Source organism: Ruditapes philippinarum, unplaced genomic scaffold, assembly GCF_026571515.1.
Source record: "Ruditapes philippinarum isolate M1 unplaced genomic scaffold, ASM2657151v2 ctg1604_1_1_1_1, whole genome shotgun sequence".
Classification (NCBI taxonomy): Eukaryota; Metazoa; Mollusca; class Bivalvia; order Venerida; family Veneridae; genus Ruditapes; species Ruditapes philippinarum.
The window spans coordinates 24,248-45,576 of record NW_026856935.1 but is presented as its reverse complement, the minus strand read 5'-3'; the positions used below and the strand labels follow the sequence as shown (position 1 = coordinate 45,576).

Genomic DNA, 21,329 nt, shown 5'->3' with positions numbered 1-21,329 from the left:
GTCACAAAAGGTCTTAGATCTATGTGTTAATATACCTACATGTTATACCTGCATATCGACATTAATATATACATGTATACCTATCAATATATATTAAAGAAACACAAACACTTGGATTGTGTTGCTTATATACCCATCATATTTTTTATAATTTTCGCAAATTTCAGTTACAATAGAAAGTATATATTTATGTATGACGAAATATCTATTTGACCTTGTTTACAAAAATAATCTCTTAACCCTTTTGCTGCCAGAGGGTTATTAATTTATTAATCACCTATTTGCCAGAGGGTTTGCTAAGAAATTACTATATTATTAATATAATTATTATTATTTATTATTAGTATTATAATAATAATATATGTTTCCAAATCTGCTAGTATAATAATAATTATTGTTGATGGTATAATTATCTATATATTTATTATTATTATCATTATTATTATAGAAACGGCAAAAGCTGTCCATATGGCAAATACGCCGAAAATAATAGGGACGGCACAATTATGCCGTCCTTATGGCAGCCCAAAGGGTTAAATGCACCAATAGTCCTTGTCCATACCCTAGATGTTGAATATTATTTAAGAGGCTGAAAGAGCCTGACTGGAAATCAAACCCTACAACTTTTAAAACCAAAGGATACCTTTCACACCAAAGGTTACATATCACACCAAATGTTACCTTTCACACCAAAGGTTACATATCACACCAAATGTTACCTTTCACACCAAAGGTTACATATCACACCAAATGTTACCTTTCACACCAAAGGTTACATATCACACCAAATGTTACCTTTCACACCAAAGGTTACATATCACACCAAATGTTACCTTTCACACCAAAGGTTACATATCACACCAAATGTTACCTTTCACACCAAAGGTTACACCTCACACCAAAGATAAACACTATCTTGTTACTGTTATAACTAGCTCTATAGCAAAGTAGTACAAGTGAACCCATGTAAACTACAATAATGTTAATTTGTATGCTTATATATGTTTTATATATTATATAATGCTATCCTACATGTGAAACAAGCACCCTTTTCCTCTGAAGCTCAATAAATCTGTGTTTATATCTCTGTACCTTACAAGTTAAAGGGACTCAACTGAGGTTTTTTGACAGAAAGGGACCGAAAATAATTTTTTCCTTTAAATACTTGATGTAGGATCTGATCAAAGAACTCATATACAGAATTTCATGTCATTCACTCACTCTGCTTCATAGGGATAATCAATTTTATATTGCATAGAAAAGCGTTGCACTCAAATAGACGCAAAAATTGTATAAAAAATCAATTTTTATTCCATTAACAAGTATATCTATATATACTATCTATTGTATAACTTTCCATTTTAACGCACCAGTTGATTTATTTTTTTTTTTTTTTTGATTTTAGTCTAGACCTCAGTGGAGTTCCTTTAAAGATGCCATGCTTGATGAGCTATATAATTATGCAAGCATTCAAAACTATGTGAGACTAAATATCAAAACATTTAGCAAACACATTCTATAATTAAACTATTCCTTTGAAATTTAACATGACATATTGCCCATTGTTTTAAAAAGATAAACTATTTAAATGGGGATTGACCAATAATTGATCATGACAACTTAAACAGTTACGAAGGTTATTTATATATATTCATGTGGGTGACATGAATTAGTAATTGTTCATGTGAAACAAAATGAATTGAAAACAATTTTTTTTTTAATTTAAAGTAATGTTGACCTTTTCCAGTGCACTTACTATTTACACATGGATGGGCATAATGTAACTTAAAGCATAAGAGTTCTGAATCTTGAATATATCTTAAAAAACACTCTAAAGTTCCAACATAACAAAGAGTAATGAACAATTTAAAAATGCTAGTTCACCCACAAATGTTTAGAAATAAACCATATCAAGAAAGGTTTAAAAAGTAAATTGTTGTAACATTAGGGTGATTTAAATTCCAACACCATAACAGAAAAAAACAAGAGCTGTACATAAGACAGTGCCCTCTACAATTCTCAGTGCTTGGCAGTAAGGAAAGGAGCATAAGTCTGTAAAAAGGTAATTCAGAGTTATGGGACCTGTGTCCATCATGTTAGAAAATCACAGAGAACAAGTGTGTGAACTTTCATTCATTCAATTCCTTTCAGAAGTCTCAAAGAAACTACATGTAACTTGCCAGCAAAATTACAACCAAAGTGTGACAGCGACACAGACGCCCAAGCCATGGTGAGTACAAAAAGCTCCAAGACATCCTACTCTTCGAAATAGTCTAGCTAAAAACTGAACTGGACTTAAAAAGCGCAATAGCATTGTCTAATTTAATAACATAATCTTATAAAGGGCTTGATGTGAAACTTACTAAAGTTCTTCAGTATCTCAAATAAAGTAAGTTTCCCTTCACGTCCTTGTTATGCAAATGATGGATATAAAAATTTAAAGCCCAAAACTGCAGCAAGTTATATCTCTGTAGAGTTAATGTTATATGTGAGATTAGCATTTTACCTGTGTTAGACGTACGGACATATAAGCTATATTTCTGTAGGAGGGGAGCTGTCTCGCTTACCTGTAAAAAACACACATTTAACCAGGCTTTCATAATTTTAACCTACTGTTAGAAAATACAACTTATTCACATTTCCTTTGAGATATTATTTCATTTTATTCATTTATCTTTTTTCTATGGTAATATTTTGTGCTTTTGCAGTCCGGATATAAATTCCATTGACATTGTTATAGGTCAAACTGCAACTTTTACTGATGGAGGAGGTCTAAAAGTCACCCCCTTCAAACAATCTATCTGATATATTTGCTGTCATCTAGGTAGAATCATTAACCTTCTACTAGCTAGGTATAAAGCGCTAAACCCTGCTGAATTTATGTAATGCGTTTGCTCAGCTAAAAGCTGTAAATATATATTGTTTTCATATCCTAACGGTCATAGCTCGAAAAAGTTGTTACATAGAATGTCCCTGTTGTTTATCATACAAGAATATTGTACATAAATCAGAATAAAATGTTCCAGAACAAGTTATTCCCCTACTATTTTAGTTGGTTTAGCCATTATATAACACATGTTCCACTCACTTTCATTAAAATATATGGACATATTTCTTTTGTTTAATGTTTTTTGTAGCTATTTTAATTCTAATATAAACAATTTTTGGACATCCAAAAACACCAAAGATATAGCTTTATACACTTTAAATATAAACATGATAGAAAAAAGTTTTAGATTTTATGTTAAGTGAAATTATTTAAAAATTCACATCATAAGTTTGACAATGTTTGTGCAGTTTATGTCAAAATTCATGGAAACTATAGACTACACAAACCAATTTAGAATGACAATAACCTAATTAGAGTAAACACTTTAATGAATATTTTACATAAATCTTTCATACATAATTGAGGAAATGCTTTATCTACATGACTGTTACTTGATTATTATTTCAGTGCATTTATTAAGATCATTCACATGCTGAAAGGGGTTGTAACTTAATACACATTACACTAAAAATCAGTACCAGTGTAAATGCTAATTCACTGTGTATTACCATAAGCTTTGTCAGTATATTTGTAGCTATTAGACACTAAACAAAAACAACATTTATAAAAAAAATCAAACAACCAAAAACAAGAGAGATTTTAAAATCCAACAATGCAAATAAATCCAAAGTTCAAAATAAGGTTTTGAAAGTGAAATAAAATGATCAATTAAAGGAACTCCATTGACATTTTTTTGACATAACAGGACTGAAATTACTTTTTTGACATAAATGTTCCATTTGATACAGGTCTAGACAAATAGCTTGTTTGCAACATTTCTTATCATTCTCTCCCTCCGTTTTTTTTTTTCAGAATAATTGCTCTGTTTGTAAAAAATGTTGTTGCAATACTTTTCACTCAAATCGGGCTAAGAATAGCACATAAATACAATTTTCAATTTATTTCTCTATGTGTCTATTTCTTAATTACCTTTTGCATATCTTTTTGTTTTAAGTGCCCCAGCTGATCTATGTAAGAAATTTAAAAAATAAGTTTTTTAGGCTTTTGGACCTCAGTGGAGTTCCTTTAACACAAGAAAATAAAATTTTATAACAAAAATATTATACAACAAAACATCTACAAAAGCCACAAATACAAAATAAATATAAATCACAAAAAAACATTTCACAGTGCAAATATTTTATAAGGCCATGTCCGTTGAGCGAGTCTGATGTCATACAATGCTGTCTGTTGTAAGTCAATTTTGAATCTATTCTACTAAAACGTAAGGATTTCATTCACTTACACAAAAACTATAACTTTAAAAGCTAAATCACATATTAAACTAAGAATTTAAATATTTACTTTTTGAAAGTGTGAATCATAGCCTTTACAGGCAGAATAGAAAAAATTTGACACCAGGGGGCAGCCTATAAAGGTAGCAATATATTGAAAATGTTTTACTAGGTTTAACAGCGACATAGACTCATAACTGGTCATATCTCGCTGAAATGTATTAAAGAAATTTTACGTGTAATGGTATAAACACTTATCTTTTATTAAATTTTATTAAAGTTTCAGTCACATTAACAGTCATATGGTGACTTTCTACATAAACTGGAAGAAAAAGCACTCGGGGGTCCATACACAGGTGTCCCTTCGTACGTACCACTTAAATGGACTAAGGGGCCATTTCTTTTGTTATTTTCTTTTGTTTAATAGATGGCCATGACCCGTATTCTATTGTTACAGAATGAACTTCATTATTCTCTTTTGTTCTGTTTACAGTTACATGGCCCCCTACTTCTCTTAAATAGCACAATATTTCATACATGAGCTGACACCAAAGTAGAACTACACAACTATCGTAAGTTTGCTGCTGTTCTGCACAACTTCCTCACATGAAAGAATTCAAAGTCATTGTCTGGACTGGAACCCACCAAAGCAAGGAGCAAGTGACAAGAATTGTGTTACCATAACAACTAGAACCATGGAGGTCCCTAAATAATCTTTATATTATAAGAGAAAGACTAAAGTAAAAAAGAAAATAGAACGAAATGGTTTTTAAACTCTGGTTGTTCAGTCTAAGTATTATTTAATTTAAGGGTAGTTTTTGTCATGCACTTTCTGCAGCCATTAAGCTTTGGTCGTAATTTCTTATCTAGATATTTTATCAACAACTAATACATACCTTTCCAAACTTATGTCCAAATGTTAAAATGCAAAAAAAAAATTCCTTTAATCCACCTTTTTACAACAAACAGTATATATCAAATTGTAAGAGTTGCTTATGAACATTTTACTAGGAATATAAGCACTAAATACATGTAGAAACAATAAAAATCTACTTTCATTTGTGTGTTGTAAGTTACAACCATATTATATCAACTCCTCAACGTTCATTATAATTTATCAAGGACATTCTTGACATTGAAAAAGCAGTGTTAAAAGAAATAACCTTTACACTGCTAACTTTGTGAAATGGACTTGCCTAGCCTTCATGTTGGATCTGTTCATTATTAATTTACAGGGGTTTCAATATCAAAATGTTATATTTAAGCATCCACTGTATCATAGTGTGACCAGATTGTAGGTTGCCATGGTGCAATAGTTATCATTGTTCTTTACTGGTGGCCATGGTTCTTTTCTGTTTTCTACGGTTTGCTATGGTTTTATATGAATTGCCATGGTTCTATATGTGTCACCATGATTCTATATTTGTTGCCATGACTATCTACTGGTCACTATGATTTTATATTGGTTGCCATGGTTAACTACTGGCCACCATGGTTTTATTCTGGTTAGTTAGGCAAGTCATTATCACAAGCTAGCAGTCTGAAGGTTTTTAATTTGTTGTTATCATGGTAAGATAGGCAGGATGTGCATTAAGGAGATACATACTTTATTACCTGATGATTGTGTGTTGCCGTGGTAGCCACCTAGACTGCTAGAACTTGGTGTGTGTGACAGGTCAGATAGGGAGGCCCCACTTGCTGCCTAAAGTAAATATTATAAAGTGAGATATGAGAAAATGGAAAAACATTGTTATAGCTATGTTTACAAATATTCTAATAACAGAAATGTGTTGTCTGTAACAATAACTTCACATCTTTGTCAATCAAGAAGAATTGGAAAACAGAACACTTACACCACTTCATTATTATATACTTATATTCATCAAAATTAAGTCTATGGAAATGGCAAACAAGCTCTTTATTGTTTCCAACAAGATAACAAAATCAAGGACGGGATAATTATATGAAATTAACAGCATGGTTTTAGAATAAGATTTTAAATCTTATAAAAACTTACGTAAAGCATACACTATGCATTGTAATTCCTTTAAAGGGGATAAAGCAGTGTCTATTCTAGGAGGGGGGATAGGGGGATTCACTCCTATTTTTGAGAATTCCACCTTAGTTTTTCAGAGGCAGGAGAAAAATTTTACATAGAGAAAGAAAAAAAATCAACAAATGTAAAAAATTATCACTTTTCAATAAAAATCCCCCCTGTTTTTCAAATCCTAGAATAGACACTGGATAAAGCTATAGCTTAAAAAGTATTTTTACAAATCGTATAAACATTAAAATTATGTTGTTTCAGTTACTTTATGGTTGATTCTCAAAAGAATTGTAACATTGGATATTTCTGTTATTTTTAACACATATGATATACATATCAGAATAAAATGTTCCAGAACAAAATATTATGCTGCTATTTTAAGAAAGGTTTTAGCTGCTTAGCATTGGTATCATGCATTTGCCATTCACTCCTTAGGAAATATACATACATATTTCTTTCATACAGGTATTTTTGAAGTGTTCTTTTTCAAAATTCATGTAATGATTTTGTGAACTATAGGCAGCAGATATAAAGATATAGTTTTATACACTTGCAGACAAAAGTAAGAGACATATCTGTGAGTAATGAAATAATTTTGTTTTTATACCTTTTTAATATTGATTTCTTTAGCTTTATCCTTGGATTTCTGTATGGCTTGCAATACTTTAACAGTGTCCAATTCTTTCTCGGATGTCACTTCTTTATCTAAACATATCTGAAATTGTTATATACAGTTAATTTAATAACTTTTTTTACAAACTTCAGATGTTCAAATCATCACAAAACATTTCTAAACTACATTTGATATCAATCAATGGTGCATATCATGTCTTTTTTTTTGTTTCTTAATATAGTTAATTGAAAATGGCTACTGGTCAACCTATAAACAAGAGAATAATAAAATAAAATATAAATATAAGATCTCAACTATCATCTTTAATCGAATTATGCATATTGTTAAGCAGTAGAAGGGATATTCTTATTCATAAATATACTTTGTACATTTTTCGCACGATAAAGGAATAAAATCTTATTAGCATTTAGACAACATTTTGTTGACTTCTTACATGTTAACAACATTACAATTTACATGCAGTATGTTTATTTACATGTTTTATGTTTACATAATACTTATCTATCTCAAATGTACTTCTTGTGTACACACCAATAGTTTTTTGGATAGTACATTTATGTGTAAAGGGCCTCACTTAATAAATGAGTTGAGCATTTTTTCTATTTGTTTTCTTTGTAACAAGCTACCAGATACTTTTATCTATTCTATAAGTGCCGGAATATTCTATTTAGTATTAGTGCCAGATTTGATTCCTTTTTTAACATATTTTAAATAACACCTTGATACAGACTCTTGAATTTCTTTTTCTAGATGTATGTATAGGTAATTTTGTTAAGGCAGTCAATTCTTACAACCACAAATGTGTGACACAAGTACATTACTGAATTTAACTTGACTAGGCGAGGCAGTAGCTGCGCCTGATATAGGTTTGGAAGCTGTATACAAGTCCAATAGAATCAGTATAGCTCTCAAGACAACCATGTTAAATGACCTCTTTTATTGCACATTCATTAAAACAAATCATCCATTCCATTTTAAAACAGAAGGTATACAAGTCTTGTAGGCAAACATATGGTAGTATGAATGGGAGGGGTATGCCTGTCTTACAGGAACAAAATGGGATTAGTACAAAGCAGAGTTTTATATTTGTAAATATGTCATAAAAGGTCATACCTCACTAACTCTGTCACCAAACAATGACAGTGTTTTAGTTCTGTAGTCAAGGGTGATAGTTACTGGGTTACCAATCAATAACAGCTGTTCTACACATGGTAGTCTATCAATTGGCCTAATATCATCTACCTAAAATAAACAAATATATTCAAAGTCGTTTTAATAAACAAGATGATGAATCAAAGCACAGAAGGCGCTGAATTTGTTTGGGTCTCAGTATGTCAGAAAGGTGAAGGTTGTGAGATTATAAACCAATTTGTTTTTGTATAGTGCCACCAATGCTTTCCAGTGTTTTAACTGCAGTAAATTGGCTATAAGACTAATTGCAACACTGATAGTCAATTCAATGTTTATTTGATTTAAAAAATGAAAAAAAAAATGAGTTGCCTCAACTGGGATTTGAAATCTAGACCTCTCGATTCAGAAGCGGGCAAGCAAACCCCTCGGCCACGGTGAAGTTATATGTTAATGGGCTGAAGAAAACCATATTATTCCAAATTAGGGTTTTTAACTATTATTTCGACGCTAAACCTGTTGTTTAACACAGATGTAAATAATCATGGAGCTTACTGTAAGCATGTATATCTATAAAGAATAAAACAATATTAGAAATCATCGACCATTCGGGAACTACTTTGCTTGAAAATTAATGCGCCTGTCATTTGACAATCTTTACGCATTGATCTCCCCTGGATTTTTCGGCGTTCGTGTACATATAAAGGGAAGTAACCGCTTCAAAAAAGTGGACTACTTTAGGCATTTGCAATTAACAGCATTAGGCTCTGAAATTTCGCTACCATTATTTGTTTGGTCTGACAACCCAAACAAATAAAAACCATCAATAGTAGTGTTTTTGCAAAGACTTTCAATTTGACAGTTTAAATACAAAACAAGCTTAATTTTTAAAAGTAGAAAAATCATTTTAACCTTGATGGCCTTGACCTTGGGACCATCAAAGTCACAACACAAATAGTACAGGATCATGCATATACATCCTGTATCACAATTACAGATATACCATGATTTGGGGTGACTCGAGGACATTAAATATTTAAAACATCAGCCAATAAATAAAGGTTCTAGCGCAATCAAAGTGCAAAAAGGAAACACAAATGCTTTTAAAATGTTGCACATAAAAAATTTCTTAGTAAAAGGCTTGTTGCATAATTACTGAATCTTGACTTTGTTTCTATGACGTTATAAATTTTGCATCTAACACTTAAAGCAAAATGTTATCAATATATCAATGAAATATTTGGGATCATGATAAAAAGTTACATTTATAACATGTACATTTTACACACATAATTTCCTATCACTCTACATGTAATGTGGATATCAAGTCTTACAGCAAAACATTTTTTCAAGAGCAAACTTTATATCTATCTACATGTATTTTACTATAACTTTCTTCTTAACAAAATTCCCAAAAATACACATTAGCAGTTGCATGTGTGTTAACATTAAGGACAAGATCTCTTAAAGCAGGTAAAAGTGTGTAATTTTAAGTCAGTAGCAAGTTAAAGTTTTTGACAAATGAGCCACGTCACAACAAAACCAACATAATGGGTTTGCGTCCAGCATGGATCTAGACCAGCCTGCGCATCCGTGCAGTCTGATCAGGATCCATGCTGTTCGCTATCAGTTTCTCTACTTGTAATAGAATTGGTAAGCAAACAGCATGGACCCTGATCAGACTGCGCGGATGCGCAGACTGGTCTGGATCCATGCTGGTCGCAAATCCACTATGTTGGTTTTGTCATGGCGTGGCTCAAATTATTTTATAATAACTTACTGATGCAACTTGATTATAGCTGAGATCTAGATGCTCCAGAGAGAAAAGTTTAGATAACCCTGGAAAATACAAATGATACACAGATTATAATGTAATAACAGGTTTGAATTTTTAACTCTCAAATGCATACAAGTAAACAAAGGTGCTCCAAATATCTAGGTTCTAATTCTTTTCACAATGCAGAACACAAATATCAATGACAACATCTAAATCATAAGTCAATTTCACTCTAAATATGCTAAATAATTTTTGGACATAAAATCAGAGATGTCATGTGAGTTTACCTTGTAAGGAATGTAATCTGTTTCCGGCCAGATTGAGGGTTTTCAGGTTGCCGAGTTTGGAATGCAGAGCTTCCAGCTCTTCAATATCATTATATGACATGTCAAGGTAAGTCATGTGACTCAACCACTGTAGGTGCTTGATTTCTGTAATCTTGTTATGACTGAGATCTAACCTTATCACCTTTGGCATGAGTTGCTGAAAATAAATAGCAAAATTTGATCATTTGTCTGAATTTTTTATTATTATGATTTTAACACATTTTACGTTACTAACCAGTAATAATCATGTGCTCTGCAAGTTACCAACTACTAATCCAACATGTATGAGCATTCAAGACACAAAAGACAGTTCAACTCAATGTTTGAGAATTATTGTCAAGGAGAAATTTCGCCTCATCAAAGGATCATACTAGCTATCCTTGAATTACAAATGAAATGCTTTCCCTGCTGCACTTAATTTTGAAGCTGTTACTGTAAAAGTTAAATAATCTCTGATGTTCTTAGCATCATTTTGTAGTTTTTACAAATTATTTCCATATACTCTAAAGGAGAGCAAGATATAGAGAATATTGAATGAGTGTAAGTACAATACTGAATTTATTTAACAAGTTGAATAAAGTTATATTATGCAAGCCTCTGGTGAGTGTTATATTATTTTATTCAATGGCTTTAATAAATTTAGTCATCAAGGTACATAAATATAATATTCTAATTATTATATATTCATAATAATAAGCACTGTTCAGTTAAACAACATTTTCATTGAGACATTTTAAGTGTAACACACTTATTTACACAATGTTTGTGCACGTATTTACACTATGTTTAACACAAATGACATCACATCAAAATATATGCACGGAAGTGCAATACTGTTTTTACGGAAATGCAAAAGCAGCACTGGTATGTGATAATTTACATCGTCTTGCTTCCACTTACCATAGCATCGTCTATTTCTGTGATAGAATTATTACTAAAGTCTATGTGTGTTATACCATCCCAATATGATACCAATAAAGTACCGTCATCCGACTTCCATTGTGGTAAATCTTGTAGTAACACTTCCTGTAATAATAATAAATGTACTTACATATCTTAACATGTTTAATGTAACAAAATGTATTTATCTATGATGAGATATGCAACAACATATAAAATTTTAAGAAATATTTTCATAAAATATATAAACTGTTGTGAATTATGTTGTTTCCATAATTATATGGTTGATTCTTGCAACAGTTGTAAGATAGAATGTCTCTGATATTTAACACACATGGGTATTGCATGTAAATAGAATAAAATATTCCGGAAAAAAAAGGCACACCAAAACAATTTAGATCATATGGCACTGAAACAGGAAAGACGATTTTGGCTTACTTTGGGTTTTACAAACTTAAAGCAACACCAGGGGTCAAAACCACGGCACCTGCTGGAGCTAAGACTAAGAGATTCATAGACTCTAATAATTTGAACCCATTTTGTCGCCTCTTATGACACAATAACTTAATAGTGTATTATTCTATCTAGACACATACCTTTATAGATGACACAGATTTGTTTACTGTTAGTGTCTGTAAGGTTTGTTTTACTGTCTCTAACCCTCCTATCAATGCTATATTAACTGACTGTAACTGAAAATTAAGTTATATCTTTAGAGCAGCATACTTCCAGATTCAGGCTAACTGTTGTGAAAATTTTGAAAATGTATTTAAAAGTAAAATATTGTAAAGTGAACAAAGAAAGTAATTATCACATACAACACAAGTAAATTACAAAAAAGATGTAAAAATGTGCAAAAAGAGCCCATACTGCAGTTAATCACACATAGAAATATGATGATAAATACTGCAGTCAGTCATTAATTGCACATAGAACATGTAAATTCCTATTTAAATCTTGAATTTTTCTACTTTTCTTACAATCTTAGATGTTGTTTAGAAAACATTTCATTATGGACTGTTCCAAACTCAAAGCAAGACAAGTCCATTACATAAATTTGGCATAAATTCAACTCATAATGTAATTTGTGTTTACTTACCTCTATTTTTTGTAGAGATTTGAACAGTGTTAGATCAAACTGTAGATGATTCATATCAATATTACTGTTACCAACCTTCTTTCCTCCACAGATCTGTTTATATAACACAAGTGATAGCTTGTTATAGTTTCTGACTTTATCTATAGGTTTAGGTATTTGATTATGCTTTTTATTGTAACTGTTTTTCTCTCTGAATTGTTCTTTAATTTTTTCAGAATATGAATCATATTGAAAAATTTTGAAAAACCAATGTGTTACTGATAATGTGTTATCAGAAATTAGTTAAGTTATTATTATTATTGTGTTATTACAAAGTTCAATTAATGTACTGTTGGAATTTATTATCAATAATAAATACAAGAACCGGTTGAACCGGGTGATGCTCCCCGAGAAGGTTCTGGACACAGGAAAGTGTAAAAAAATGAACAAAGGGCAATAACTCCAAAATTAGACCAGGCTTTGTTTAGGTTCTTTAAGCGTTGCAGTTCTATCCAATTATATCTAGCTACCTACAAAGTTTCATGTTGATATCTCTAATAGTTTTAAAGTAATGTCCAGGACAAAAGTCAAAAAGTAAAAATAAACAAAGGGCAATTACTTCAAAATAAGGCAAGGCAGAGTAATGATTCTTAAGCACTGCACTTCCACCCATGAGACCTATCTATCTACAAAATTTCATGTTGATATCTCTTATAATTTTAGAGTAATGTCCCAGACAAAGTTCAAAGTGTCAAAATGAACAAAGGGCAATAACTCCAAAAGTAGGCAAGACAGTGTCACAGTTCTTGTGCACTGCAAACTTACTCAATGAGATCTCTCTACCTACAAAGTTTCATGTTGATATCTCTTATACATTTAGGGTTATGTCCCGTACAAAGTTCAATGTGTTAAAAAAACAAAGGGGGATAATTCAAAAATTAGGAAAGGCAGAGTTAAGATTCTTGTACACTGTACACCTACTTAATGAAATCTATCTACCTACAAAGTTTCATGTTGATACCTCGTATACTTTTAGGGTTATGTCCCGGACAAAGTTCAAAGTGTTAAATAAACAAAGGGGGATAATTCAAAAATTAGGAAGGGCAGAGTTAAGGTTTTTGTACACTGCACGCTTACTCAATGAGATCTATCTACCTACAAAGTTGCATGTTGATACATCGTTTAGTGTTAGAGTTATGTCCCAGACAAAGTTCAAAGTGTGAAATAAACAAAGGGGGATGATTAAAAAAATAGGCAAAGCAGAGTTAAGGTTCTTGAGCACTGCACACCTACTCAATAAGATCTATCTACAAAGTTTCATGTTGATACCTCTTATAGTTTTAGAGTAATGTCCCGGACAAATTTCAAAGAGTAAAATAAACAGAGGGGAATAATTCAAAAAATTAGGCAAGGCAGAGTTACGGTTCTTGTGCACTGCACACCTACTCAATGAGATCTATCTACCTACAAAGTTTCATGTTGATACCTCTTATAATTTTAGAGTTATGTCCCAGACAAAGTTCAAAGTGTAAAATAAACAAAGGGGGATAATTCAAAAATTAGACAAGGCGGAGTTACGGTTCTTGTGCACTGCACACCTACTCGATGAGATCTATCTACCTACAAAGTTTCATGTTGATACCTCTTATACTTTTAGAGTTATGTCCCGGACAAATTTCAAAGTGTAAAATAAACAAAGGGGGGTAATTCAAAAATAAGGCAAGGCAGAGTTACGGTTCTTGTGCACTGCACACCTACTCAATGAGATCTATCTACCTACAAAGTTTCATGTTGATACCTCTTATACTTTTAGAGTTATGTCCCGGACAAAGTTCAAAGTGTAAAAATAAACAAAGGGGGATAATTCAAAAATTAGGCAAGGCAGAGTTACGGTTCTTTTGCACTGCACTTCTACTCAATGAGATCTATCTACCTACAAAGTTTCATGTTGATACCTCTTATACTTTTAGAGTTATGTCCCGGACAAAGTTCAAAGTGTAAAAATAAACAAAGAGGAATAATTCAAAAATTAGGCAAGGCAGAGTTACGGTTCTTGTGCACTGCACACCTTCTCAATGAGATCTATCTACCTACAAAGTTTCATGTTGATACCTCTTGTTGTTTCAAAGTTATGTCCCGGACAAGAAAAGCGGACGGACGGAAACACGGACGGACGGACAAGGCGGCGACTATATGCTCCCCCGAAATTTTTTCGGGGAGCATAAAAAAGTACAATAGCTGTCTGTAACATTCAGTAAAATGTAACTTTGGGTAACAGATCTAATCCCATAATGTTAGATAAACACAGTGAACAAGAGTTTTCTGGTCCTTTGGGATCATTGATTCCAACACTTTTAAGTGTTGAAAATTGAGTACTGCTCAAGCCGGTGCTAGGGGTCATGAGGGATTTTGCACTTTTTCATTATTTTTCTCATGTACAGACTGAATCAAACAGCGTATGCAATTTTCATGTAATTTTGTTGTGATTAATGCTTCTGAGGAATCACACTTTGTCAAGATATTCATCCCATTTCCTTCAGAAGTTTTGGAGAAATAAACTTGAATGTGAAAATCTTAACCAAAGTGTACTTCATAGTCAAGCTAAAAATAAACAATCTAATCACCTTGTTAACAACCAATTAACACTTGCTTACATTGAACAACACAAATGTCAGATAACAAACATATAGACATATTTGTACATTATTATCTGTAATCTATATAATCAATATTGACATTGAAGTTCAGATAAATGAACCTTACTATATCTGTTCATTAAAATCATAGGTAACACAAAAGTTTTGATCACTTGAATAAGTTTAAAAACATTGATGTAAGGACAATTGTTATTGATCATGTAATTCATATTTTGAATTCACTTCCTGGCCACAAGGTTGTAAACTATTTTTTCTGAGTTCTGTCTCAAATCTCAGGATTGCATTCTATGGCAATTTCTGACCAATCAAATACTGGAGATCTGAATTTGAGAATTTATTTATAACCGCAGATCCAGGTCTAGCCAGTGCTGGTGTCCTAGGAGAAAAGATGACTATGACTCCACAAGTGAATAGAAAATATTAATCACTGTGTTAAGTGTAGACACCTTAACAATTAGGCCACTATTACCCGTTGAAATGAATTGATTCTAAGCAATCACTGTTTGTACACCTGAAATGTAGTTACATGACATAAGAATTATTAATGTTATGTAAATGCATGCACTTGTACATACCTGTATACATTTTAATCTTGTTATGAAGTCCAATATATGTCCTAGATCTCTTTTCACATCACCACTTTCTAAAATAAACAGATAAGAAGAAATGCAGTACAGATGAAATGCTTACAATTTCAAAACAAAATATTTTTGAACTTGTTAAGAATCCTTTCTGGTATGAAAAAAATGTTTCAAATATTTATAAAAAAAATAATTCATTTACTGAAGTGTCTCATATTTTTATTACTTCAGGCCCAGTATTAATCCTGGTTTTGTATATTGGATATGCCCTGATGCAGCCGATTCAAAGTTTATGGGAAATTAAAATTACAATATTATAATACAGAAATTAAGGTACCAGAAGTATCAAGCCTGGTCAAAGGCATATCACAATCCATTCCAGAGAGTTAAGAAAACCAAAGTTAGATTTGAAAGGCTGCTTTAGGTTTCATGTCGAACCAAATCAGTATAGGTCATATGGCAACTTTCCAGCTTTATTTGGGGAGGAAGACATCAGGTGCCCTTATATGCATTATTTCGGGCACAAACAGGCATTTGAGTAGAACCTTTGACCTTCTGAAACATGGCTGGATAGCTTTCTTGCATGAAAAAATCTGAAGACACTGGCGCGGCTTGAACCTACAAAGGTGATGGACAAGTGGATTGAAGTTGACAATCTTAACCACTGAACTACAGACTCCCTAGATTTGAAAGGTTATAACAAAGGCATGACAAATAATTTTCCTTAACAAATCTTTTGTATCAAATGAAGTAATCCATAAGTTGGGTCACTTTCTAAAGATTGTATATGTAATGGTTCAGAATTGTGGAATACTTGTTAGTTACTGTTGCTGATATTCAAATGAAATTCTGTTACAAGCAGATGTTAACAAAATCTTACCACATGTAGGTTCAGGGAGTTTTAATCTTTCTGTGAGTGCATAGAGATGGAGAGGTGTGGTTTTGTAAATTTCCCTCATTTGTAATATCATATCACCTGTAATATACAACAGTAATGATATGATATCATATATCCTGTAATATACAACAATTATGCTGAAATATCATATCTCCTGTAATATACAACAATTATGCTGAAATATCATATCTTCTCTAATATACAACAATTATGCTGAAATATCATATCTCCTCTTATATACAACAATTATGCTGAAATATCATATCTCCTGTAATATACAACAATTATGCTGAAATATCATATCTCCTGTAATATACAGGTATGATAAAATATCATATCTCCTGTAATATACAAGTATGATGAAATATACAATTAAAATGAAATATCATATCAGACATATCTCCTTTAATACACAAGTACATTTGTATGATGAAATATCATGTCTCCTGTAATATACAAGTATAATGAAATTCTATATCTCTTGTAATATACAATTATGATGATATATCATATATCTTACATGTATAATGCATAACAACTATAATGAAATTAAAATATATCATTAAAGGAGTTTTGCAATCAAAGTTCTTTAGCAAGATATCCTGACTTACCTTTCTCATAAAGCTCCTCTGCCATGCCCTGAGTGATACCATGAATTTCCTAAAATGCAAAAATTTCTCAGTATGTCAAAAGATACACAAGAATGAAAAGTATTGCAACAAATATATTGAATACAATCTTATTTTCTTAACTAGTACTCATTTATAAGTATAAGTAATATATATATTGAAACTGCATACAATATACACAATATATGTTGTAAAATAGAAGTTAAACTTTTTAAAGTATCATTCATCATTTTTTTTACCAACTTATACTTTCATAAGTACTTACATATTGATCAAATTCCAAGAATGAAGCAAAGCAGTTAGGCATTTTCTGTGCCACAAAATGTAGTACTGTCTGTAGGTATATCTCAAGATCATTTTGGCGTTTCTTTATAAAACTCTCAGACTGGTTACCAAATAGTTTCTTTGGAGGTAACAAGTTCTTGTCTAGTTTACATGATGAACAAAGCTGAAATAATGCAATGACTGTGAGCAGGTCTTACTTTAAACTATGAACTAACAAATGAATTCATGTAGACAAATTGCCATCTGTATTTTTTTTTCAATTAATAAGTATTTTACCAATAAAACATCATAAACTAGAAGGGTTTTTGTCACAAAATCATATGTCTCCCAAAACGATGTATGGTCACTCATGTGAAGTTTCATTAAAGTCCCACCAGTATCTTGACCTGTGAAAGCAGGACAAGATTTTTCTATTTATAGCTCTGATAGCCATTTTGTGCAGCAAAGCGGAACATGTCGGAGATATGCATATCGAGGGATGGTACTGTTCACTCCTGTGAAGTTTCATAGAAATCCAACCAGCAGTTCTATTAATTCTAACGGATGGACAGATGGCAAGGTCAGAAACAAGATGCCTCCAAAACATTTTGGGAGACATAATAATATGTATGTCAATGTGATGGTGCAACATTTTAGTACATGAAATTTCCCTATAGACTTGTTTTACTCATGAAAACAATAGACTTTTTTCATGTACTTGCACATCTGACTTTATCAATCAAAGATATAATGTTATAAGACAGTGTTCGAAATTAGCAGAAGTCCGATAGCCCCTGACTACTAAATTTCTCCTCGGGCTACCAACTTTTTACAGTAACAAGCCCGACCAGACTACTGTATTTTCAGAGGCAATATAAACAACTGTTTTGAACGATTCAATCGTCCTAGTGAAGATGTCTTTTGGGCTAGTGAATATTCCAATCTGGTAGTCTGACCGGCCTAGTGGATTCAAATCTGAATTTCTTACACTGATAAGATAAACTTTTGTTCATTCAAATTGAATGGAAGCATTTCTTACTAAGAATATTACTAATATTGCTAAACATAGTCAGATCTAACAATTCCTTTTAACAATGAAATTCTATATCTCAACAAACCTTTTCATGTAAGAAGTAAAAGTCACTATATCTATGTTTCACCTTCCATGAATATGGCCCTATAGTTACTTCTATCACATAGACCTACAAAAAGAAATATAGAAAATTAATACATAAATTATACAAACATATCATCACACAAACCCATTTGTCCTTCCAAACTTAGCTTCAAAGTATTAAGCCCCCCCAAACACTCTCGCCTGCCCTCTTATGGACAAAGTTCATGTTTTATCTTAAGGAACTCAAAACTCCTTTATATCCCTGTTTATAAAATCATAGACCCATATCCCTGACCAATATTTTACATCATTCTAGTTCTTTATTTAAATTATTGTATTCCTTCGTTAACAAAAACAACATTTTCAGCTAGTACCAGCAATGTTTTTTTTGTTAGGCCACAACTGTGAAACCCTACTTGTACTACTAAATTTCCCACAAGAGCTTAACAACAACCTCGAATCCCACAACCAAACTAATCATATTGTCATGTATTTCTCCATGGCAATTGACAATGTTGATTATCTGTGGCTGAACTACAGGGCTTACTATAAGTGTTTGCCCCTAGTACTAATTTAACCTTGTCAAATCCTTCTGGTGAAACCAATCACAAAACGAAGCTGTTGGTCATTTGTCAAATGAACTCCCAGTCTTTTCTAGAGTTCAACAAGTGTCTATCCTTGGTCTTAGCTTATATTATAAATGACCTACCAGACAAATGTCAAATTATGACCAGACTGTTTGCTGATAACAATATTTGTTGACCTATACTCTATTTATAAATGACTGTATATCTCTACAGAAAGATCTTCAAAACCCGAACCACTTATATCCCGCTTCTAAAACTACTACTTTAACTCTTTCTTATCACAGACTGTGTATACCAAACTTTTACTTATAATTACTTCATGAAGTTCCTCCTATAACTATTCTCCAAGCATCAGGCTTATCAAATCAAAGCCACAAATCTATTGTTTGATTGTACTATGTAGATATTCAGAATATTACATGATGAAGTCCTAGAAAACTGTTTCTCCTAAATCAGTAAATGGGAGATCATGTGTGGCACTGTATAGCTAAGTTGTTTAGACCACTGACTGTCACTCCTAAGGTCCAGGGTTCGATTGATCTATAGATAGATCGATCGATAGATAGATAGAATGGGAGATCAACTCACAGACTTGTCATGCTTTACCGGCCATGCTTTACTTCTTAATCTTAAGGAAGCACAACAAAGTTGTAACACATCTTGCTACATAAAATGATATCTTACTTTAACCTGCAATGACAGTTAATTCGTACTGATTTTACATCGATAATATTGAAGAGATGATTAGTGCCGAGTTCAGTTGGTGAAAGGCCATACCAAAATAACGCAATCCGGTCAACTCGTCCCCTGGTCAACTCGTCCTCTGGTCAACTCGTCACCTTTTTGGTCAACTCGTCCCCTACTTTTGGTCAACTCGTCCTCAAAGAGTCAACTCGTCCCTAATATGGTCAACTCGTCCCCTACTTTCGATCTTTTCGTCACTATTATGTTGTAAACCAATGTCTTTAAATAGTTCTTTCATGTAAAATTAATAATGAATTTGATTGATATCGAAATATTGATAAAATAACGTCTTTTTTACGTACAATTTTAATGATCTTTATCTAAGCGCACGTGCATAGCTTTGATGTAAAACTACAAAGAAAGGTAAGTTTGCAAACATTCAATTAATGTTTAATCAATCGGATTTTTAATGTTAATTAAAACTAAAATTAGGTCCAACTCTTTGATTTTTAGATTGTATGTTACTTCTCATACATAAAAAAATAAGTCTTAGACAAAATTGTAGCGAATTTGAGAAATGCCTTCATGGATTCATACATCACCGCATTAAAGAGATAAATATATCTATAATAGTTGACCAGTGCCTATCTTATTGGTATTGTTATATACTTCTATTATTTTATAGGATGGCTTAGAAGACTGAATCGGAGGGCCGGGGGAACGCCTCCATTCTACCTTTTGGTTAGACTTTTGTACGATGAGGCCCAGGTAGCGGTAAGGAACTCTGAATTGGTTAGTGAAGGGAGACTTCGCCGTTACCAGCGGAAAAAATACACCTTTCTCCAGGGACAGACGCACCAGCTGTGTGACAGGTACAGGAATGGGGAGTTGTCATCAACGGGACTTCTGAGAGAATTCGGGAACTATTATAAACCCCAAGAGTCGTAAGATGTCAACAACAAAAAAACACAATGAAATATGTGCATGCAAAAAAAATGAAAGTGAATATATATGACATAATATTGACAAAAAAGACATACTATATGATATTTTATTATTATGCATATATATACTTATTATTAGAAAAAAAACTCCAAATATTCGCATACAAAAAGCGTCAAAATATGTCCAATTCAGTCATTTTATCATATATTTTAACAGTCTATAATAATTTATGGAATATATGATAAACAAATAATAATAAAATATAGGGGACGAGTTGGGGACGAGTTAACCAGGGGACGAGTTGTCCAAGGGACGAGTTGACCAAAAAGGTGACGAGTTGACTAGAGGACGAGTTGACCAGGGGACGAGTTGACTCTGAATCAAAATAACTCTGTCTCAATAATCATGAATAGAGATGAAAGACATGATGATGAGAAAATCTATATGGTTCAATGGTTGAGGAAGTCAAAACATATTTTTTATGAACTTATTAGGTTATTACCGTAAAAGTTTCTGTGATCTCTGTATCAGTAATTTTGATTGAACTATTGGCTGTCACATTGTCTATGTCTTTACCGAACTGTGCCATGATTACAACGGAATATTATCATTTTTGTTATATTAACCTACGCCCTCTGCACTAGAGTTAGTTCCCCTGGAATTTGGCAACTGAGTGAAATGTTCGTATTTGTAATGAAAAATTGTCCGTACATTGTTTTTCATACAGAACCATATAAAATTAAAGGTTTAAAAATTACGTATCATAAGGGATATAGTTTTTCTTTATCTTATT

General features: G+C 32.2%; 1 protein-coding gene across 1 annotated transcript in view; it reads right to left on the bottom strand.

Annotated features, from left to right (window-relative positions):
- LOC132748187 (nischarin-like) overlaps window positions 1-21,208 on the bottom strand; it is a 30,782-nt gene extending 9,574 nt beyond the window's left edge. Inside the window, exons 1-15 of the mRNA XM_060737747.1 lie at window positions 21,039-21,208; window positions 18,322-18,405; window positions 17,205-17,387; window positions 16,922-16,970; window positions 16,293-16,388; window positions 15,407-15,474; window positions 12,196-12,288; window positions 11,693-11,788; window positions 11,097-11,222; window positions 10,158-10,353; window positions 9,874-9,932; window positions 8,079-8,207; window positions 6,939-7,046; window positions 5,891-5,986; window positions 2,507-2,567 (exon numbers count right to left, since the gene is read on the bottom strand). Of these exons, the coding sequence (XP_060593730.1) occupies window positions 2,507-2,567; window positions 5,891-5,986; window positions 6,939-7,046; window positions 8,079-8,207; window positions 9,874-9,932; window positions 10,158-10,353; window positions 11,097-11,222; window positions 11,693-11,788; window positions 12,196-12,288; window positions 15,407-15,474; window positions 16,293-16,388; window positions 16,922-16,970; window positions 17,205-17,387; window positions 18,322-18,405; window positions 21,039-21,125 (1,531 nt within the window). The 5' untranslated portion in view covers window positions 21,126-21,208. The remainder of the gene's footprint in view (window positions 1-2,506; window positions 2,568-5,890; window positions 5,987-6,938; window positions 7,047-8,078; window positions 8,208-9,873; window positions 9,933-10,157; window positions 10,354-11,096; window positions 11,223-11,692; window positions 11,789-12,195; window positions 12,289-15,406; window positions 15,475-16,292; window positions 16,389-16,921; window positions 16,971-17,204; window positions 17,388-18,321; window positions 18,406-21,038) is intronic.
- Between the last annotated feature and the right edge of the window lie 121 nt (window positions 21,209-21,329).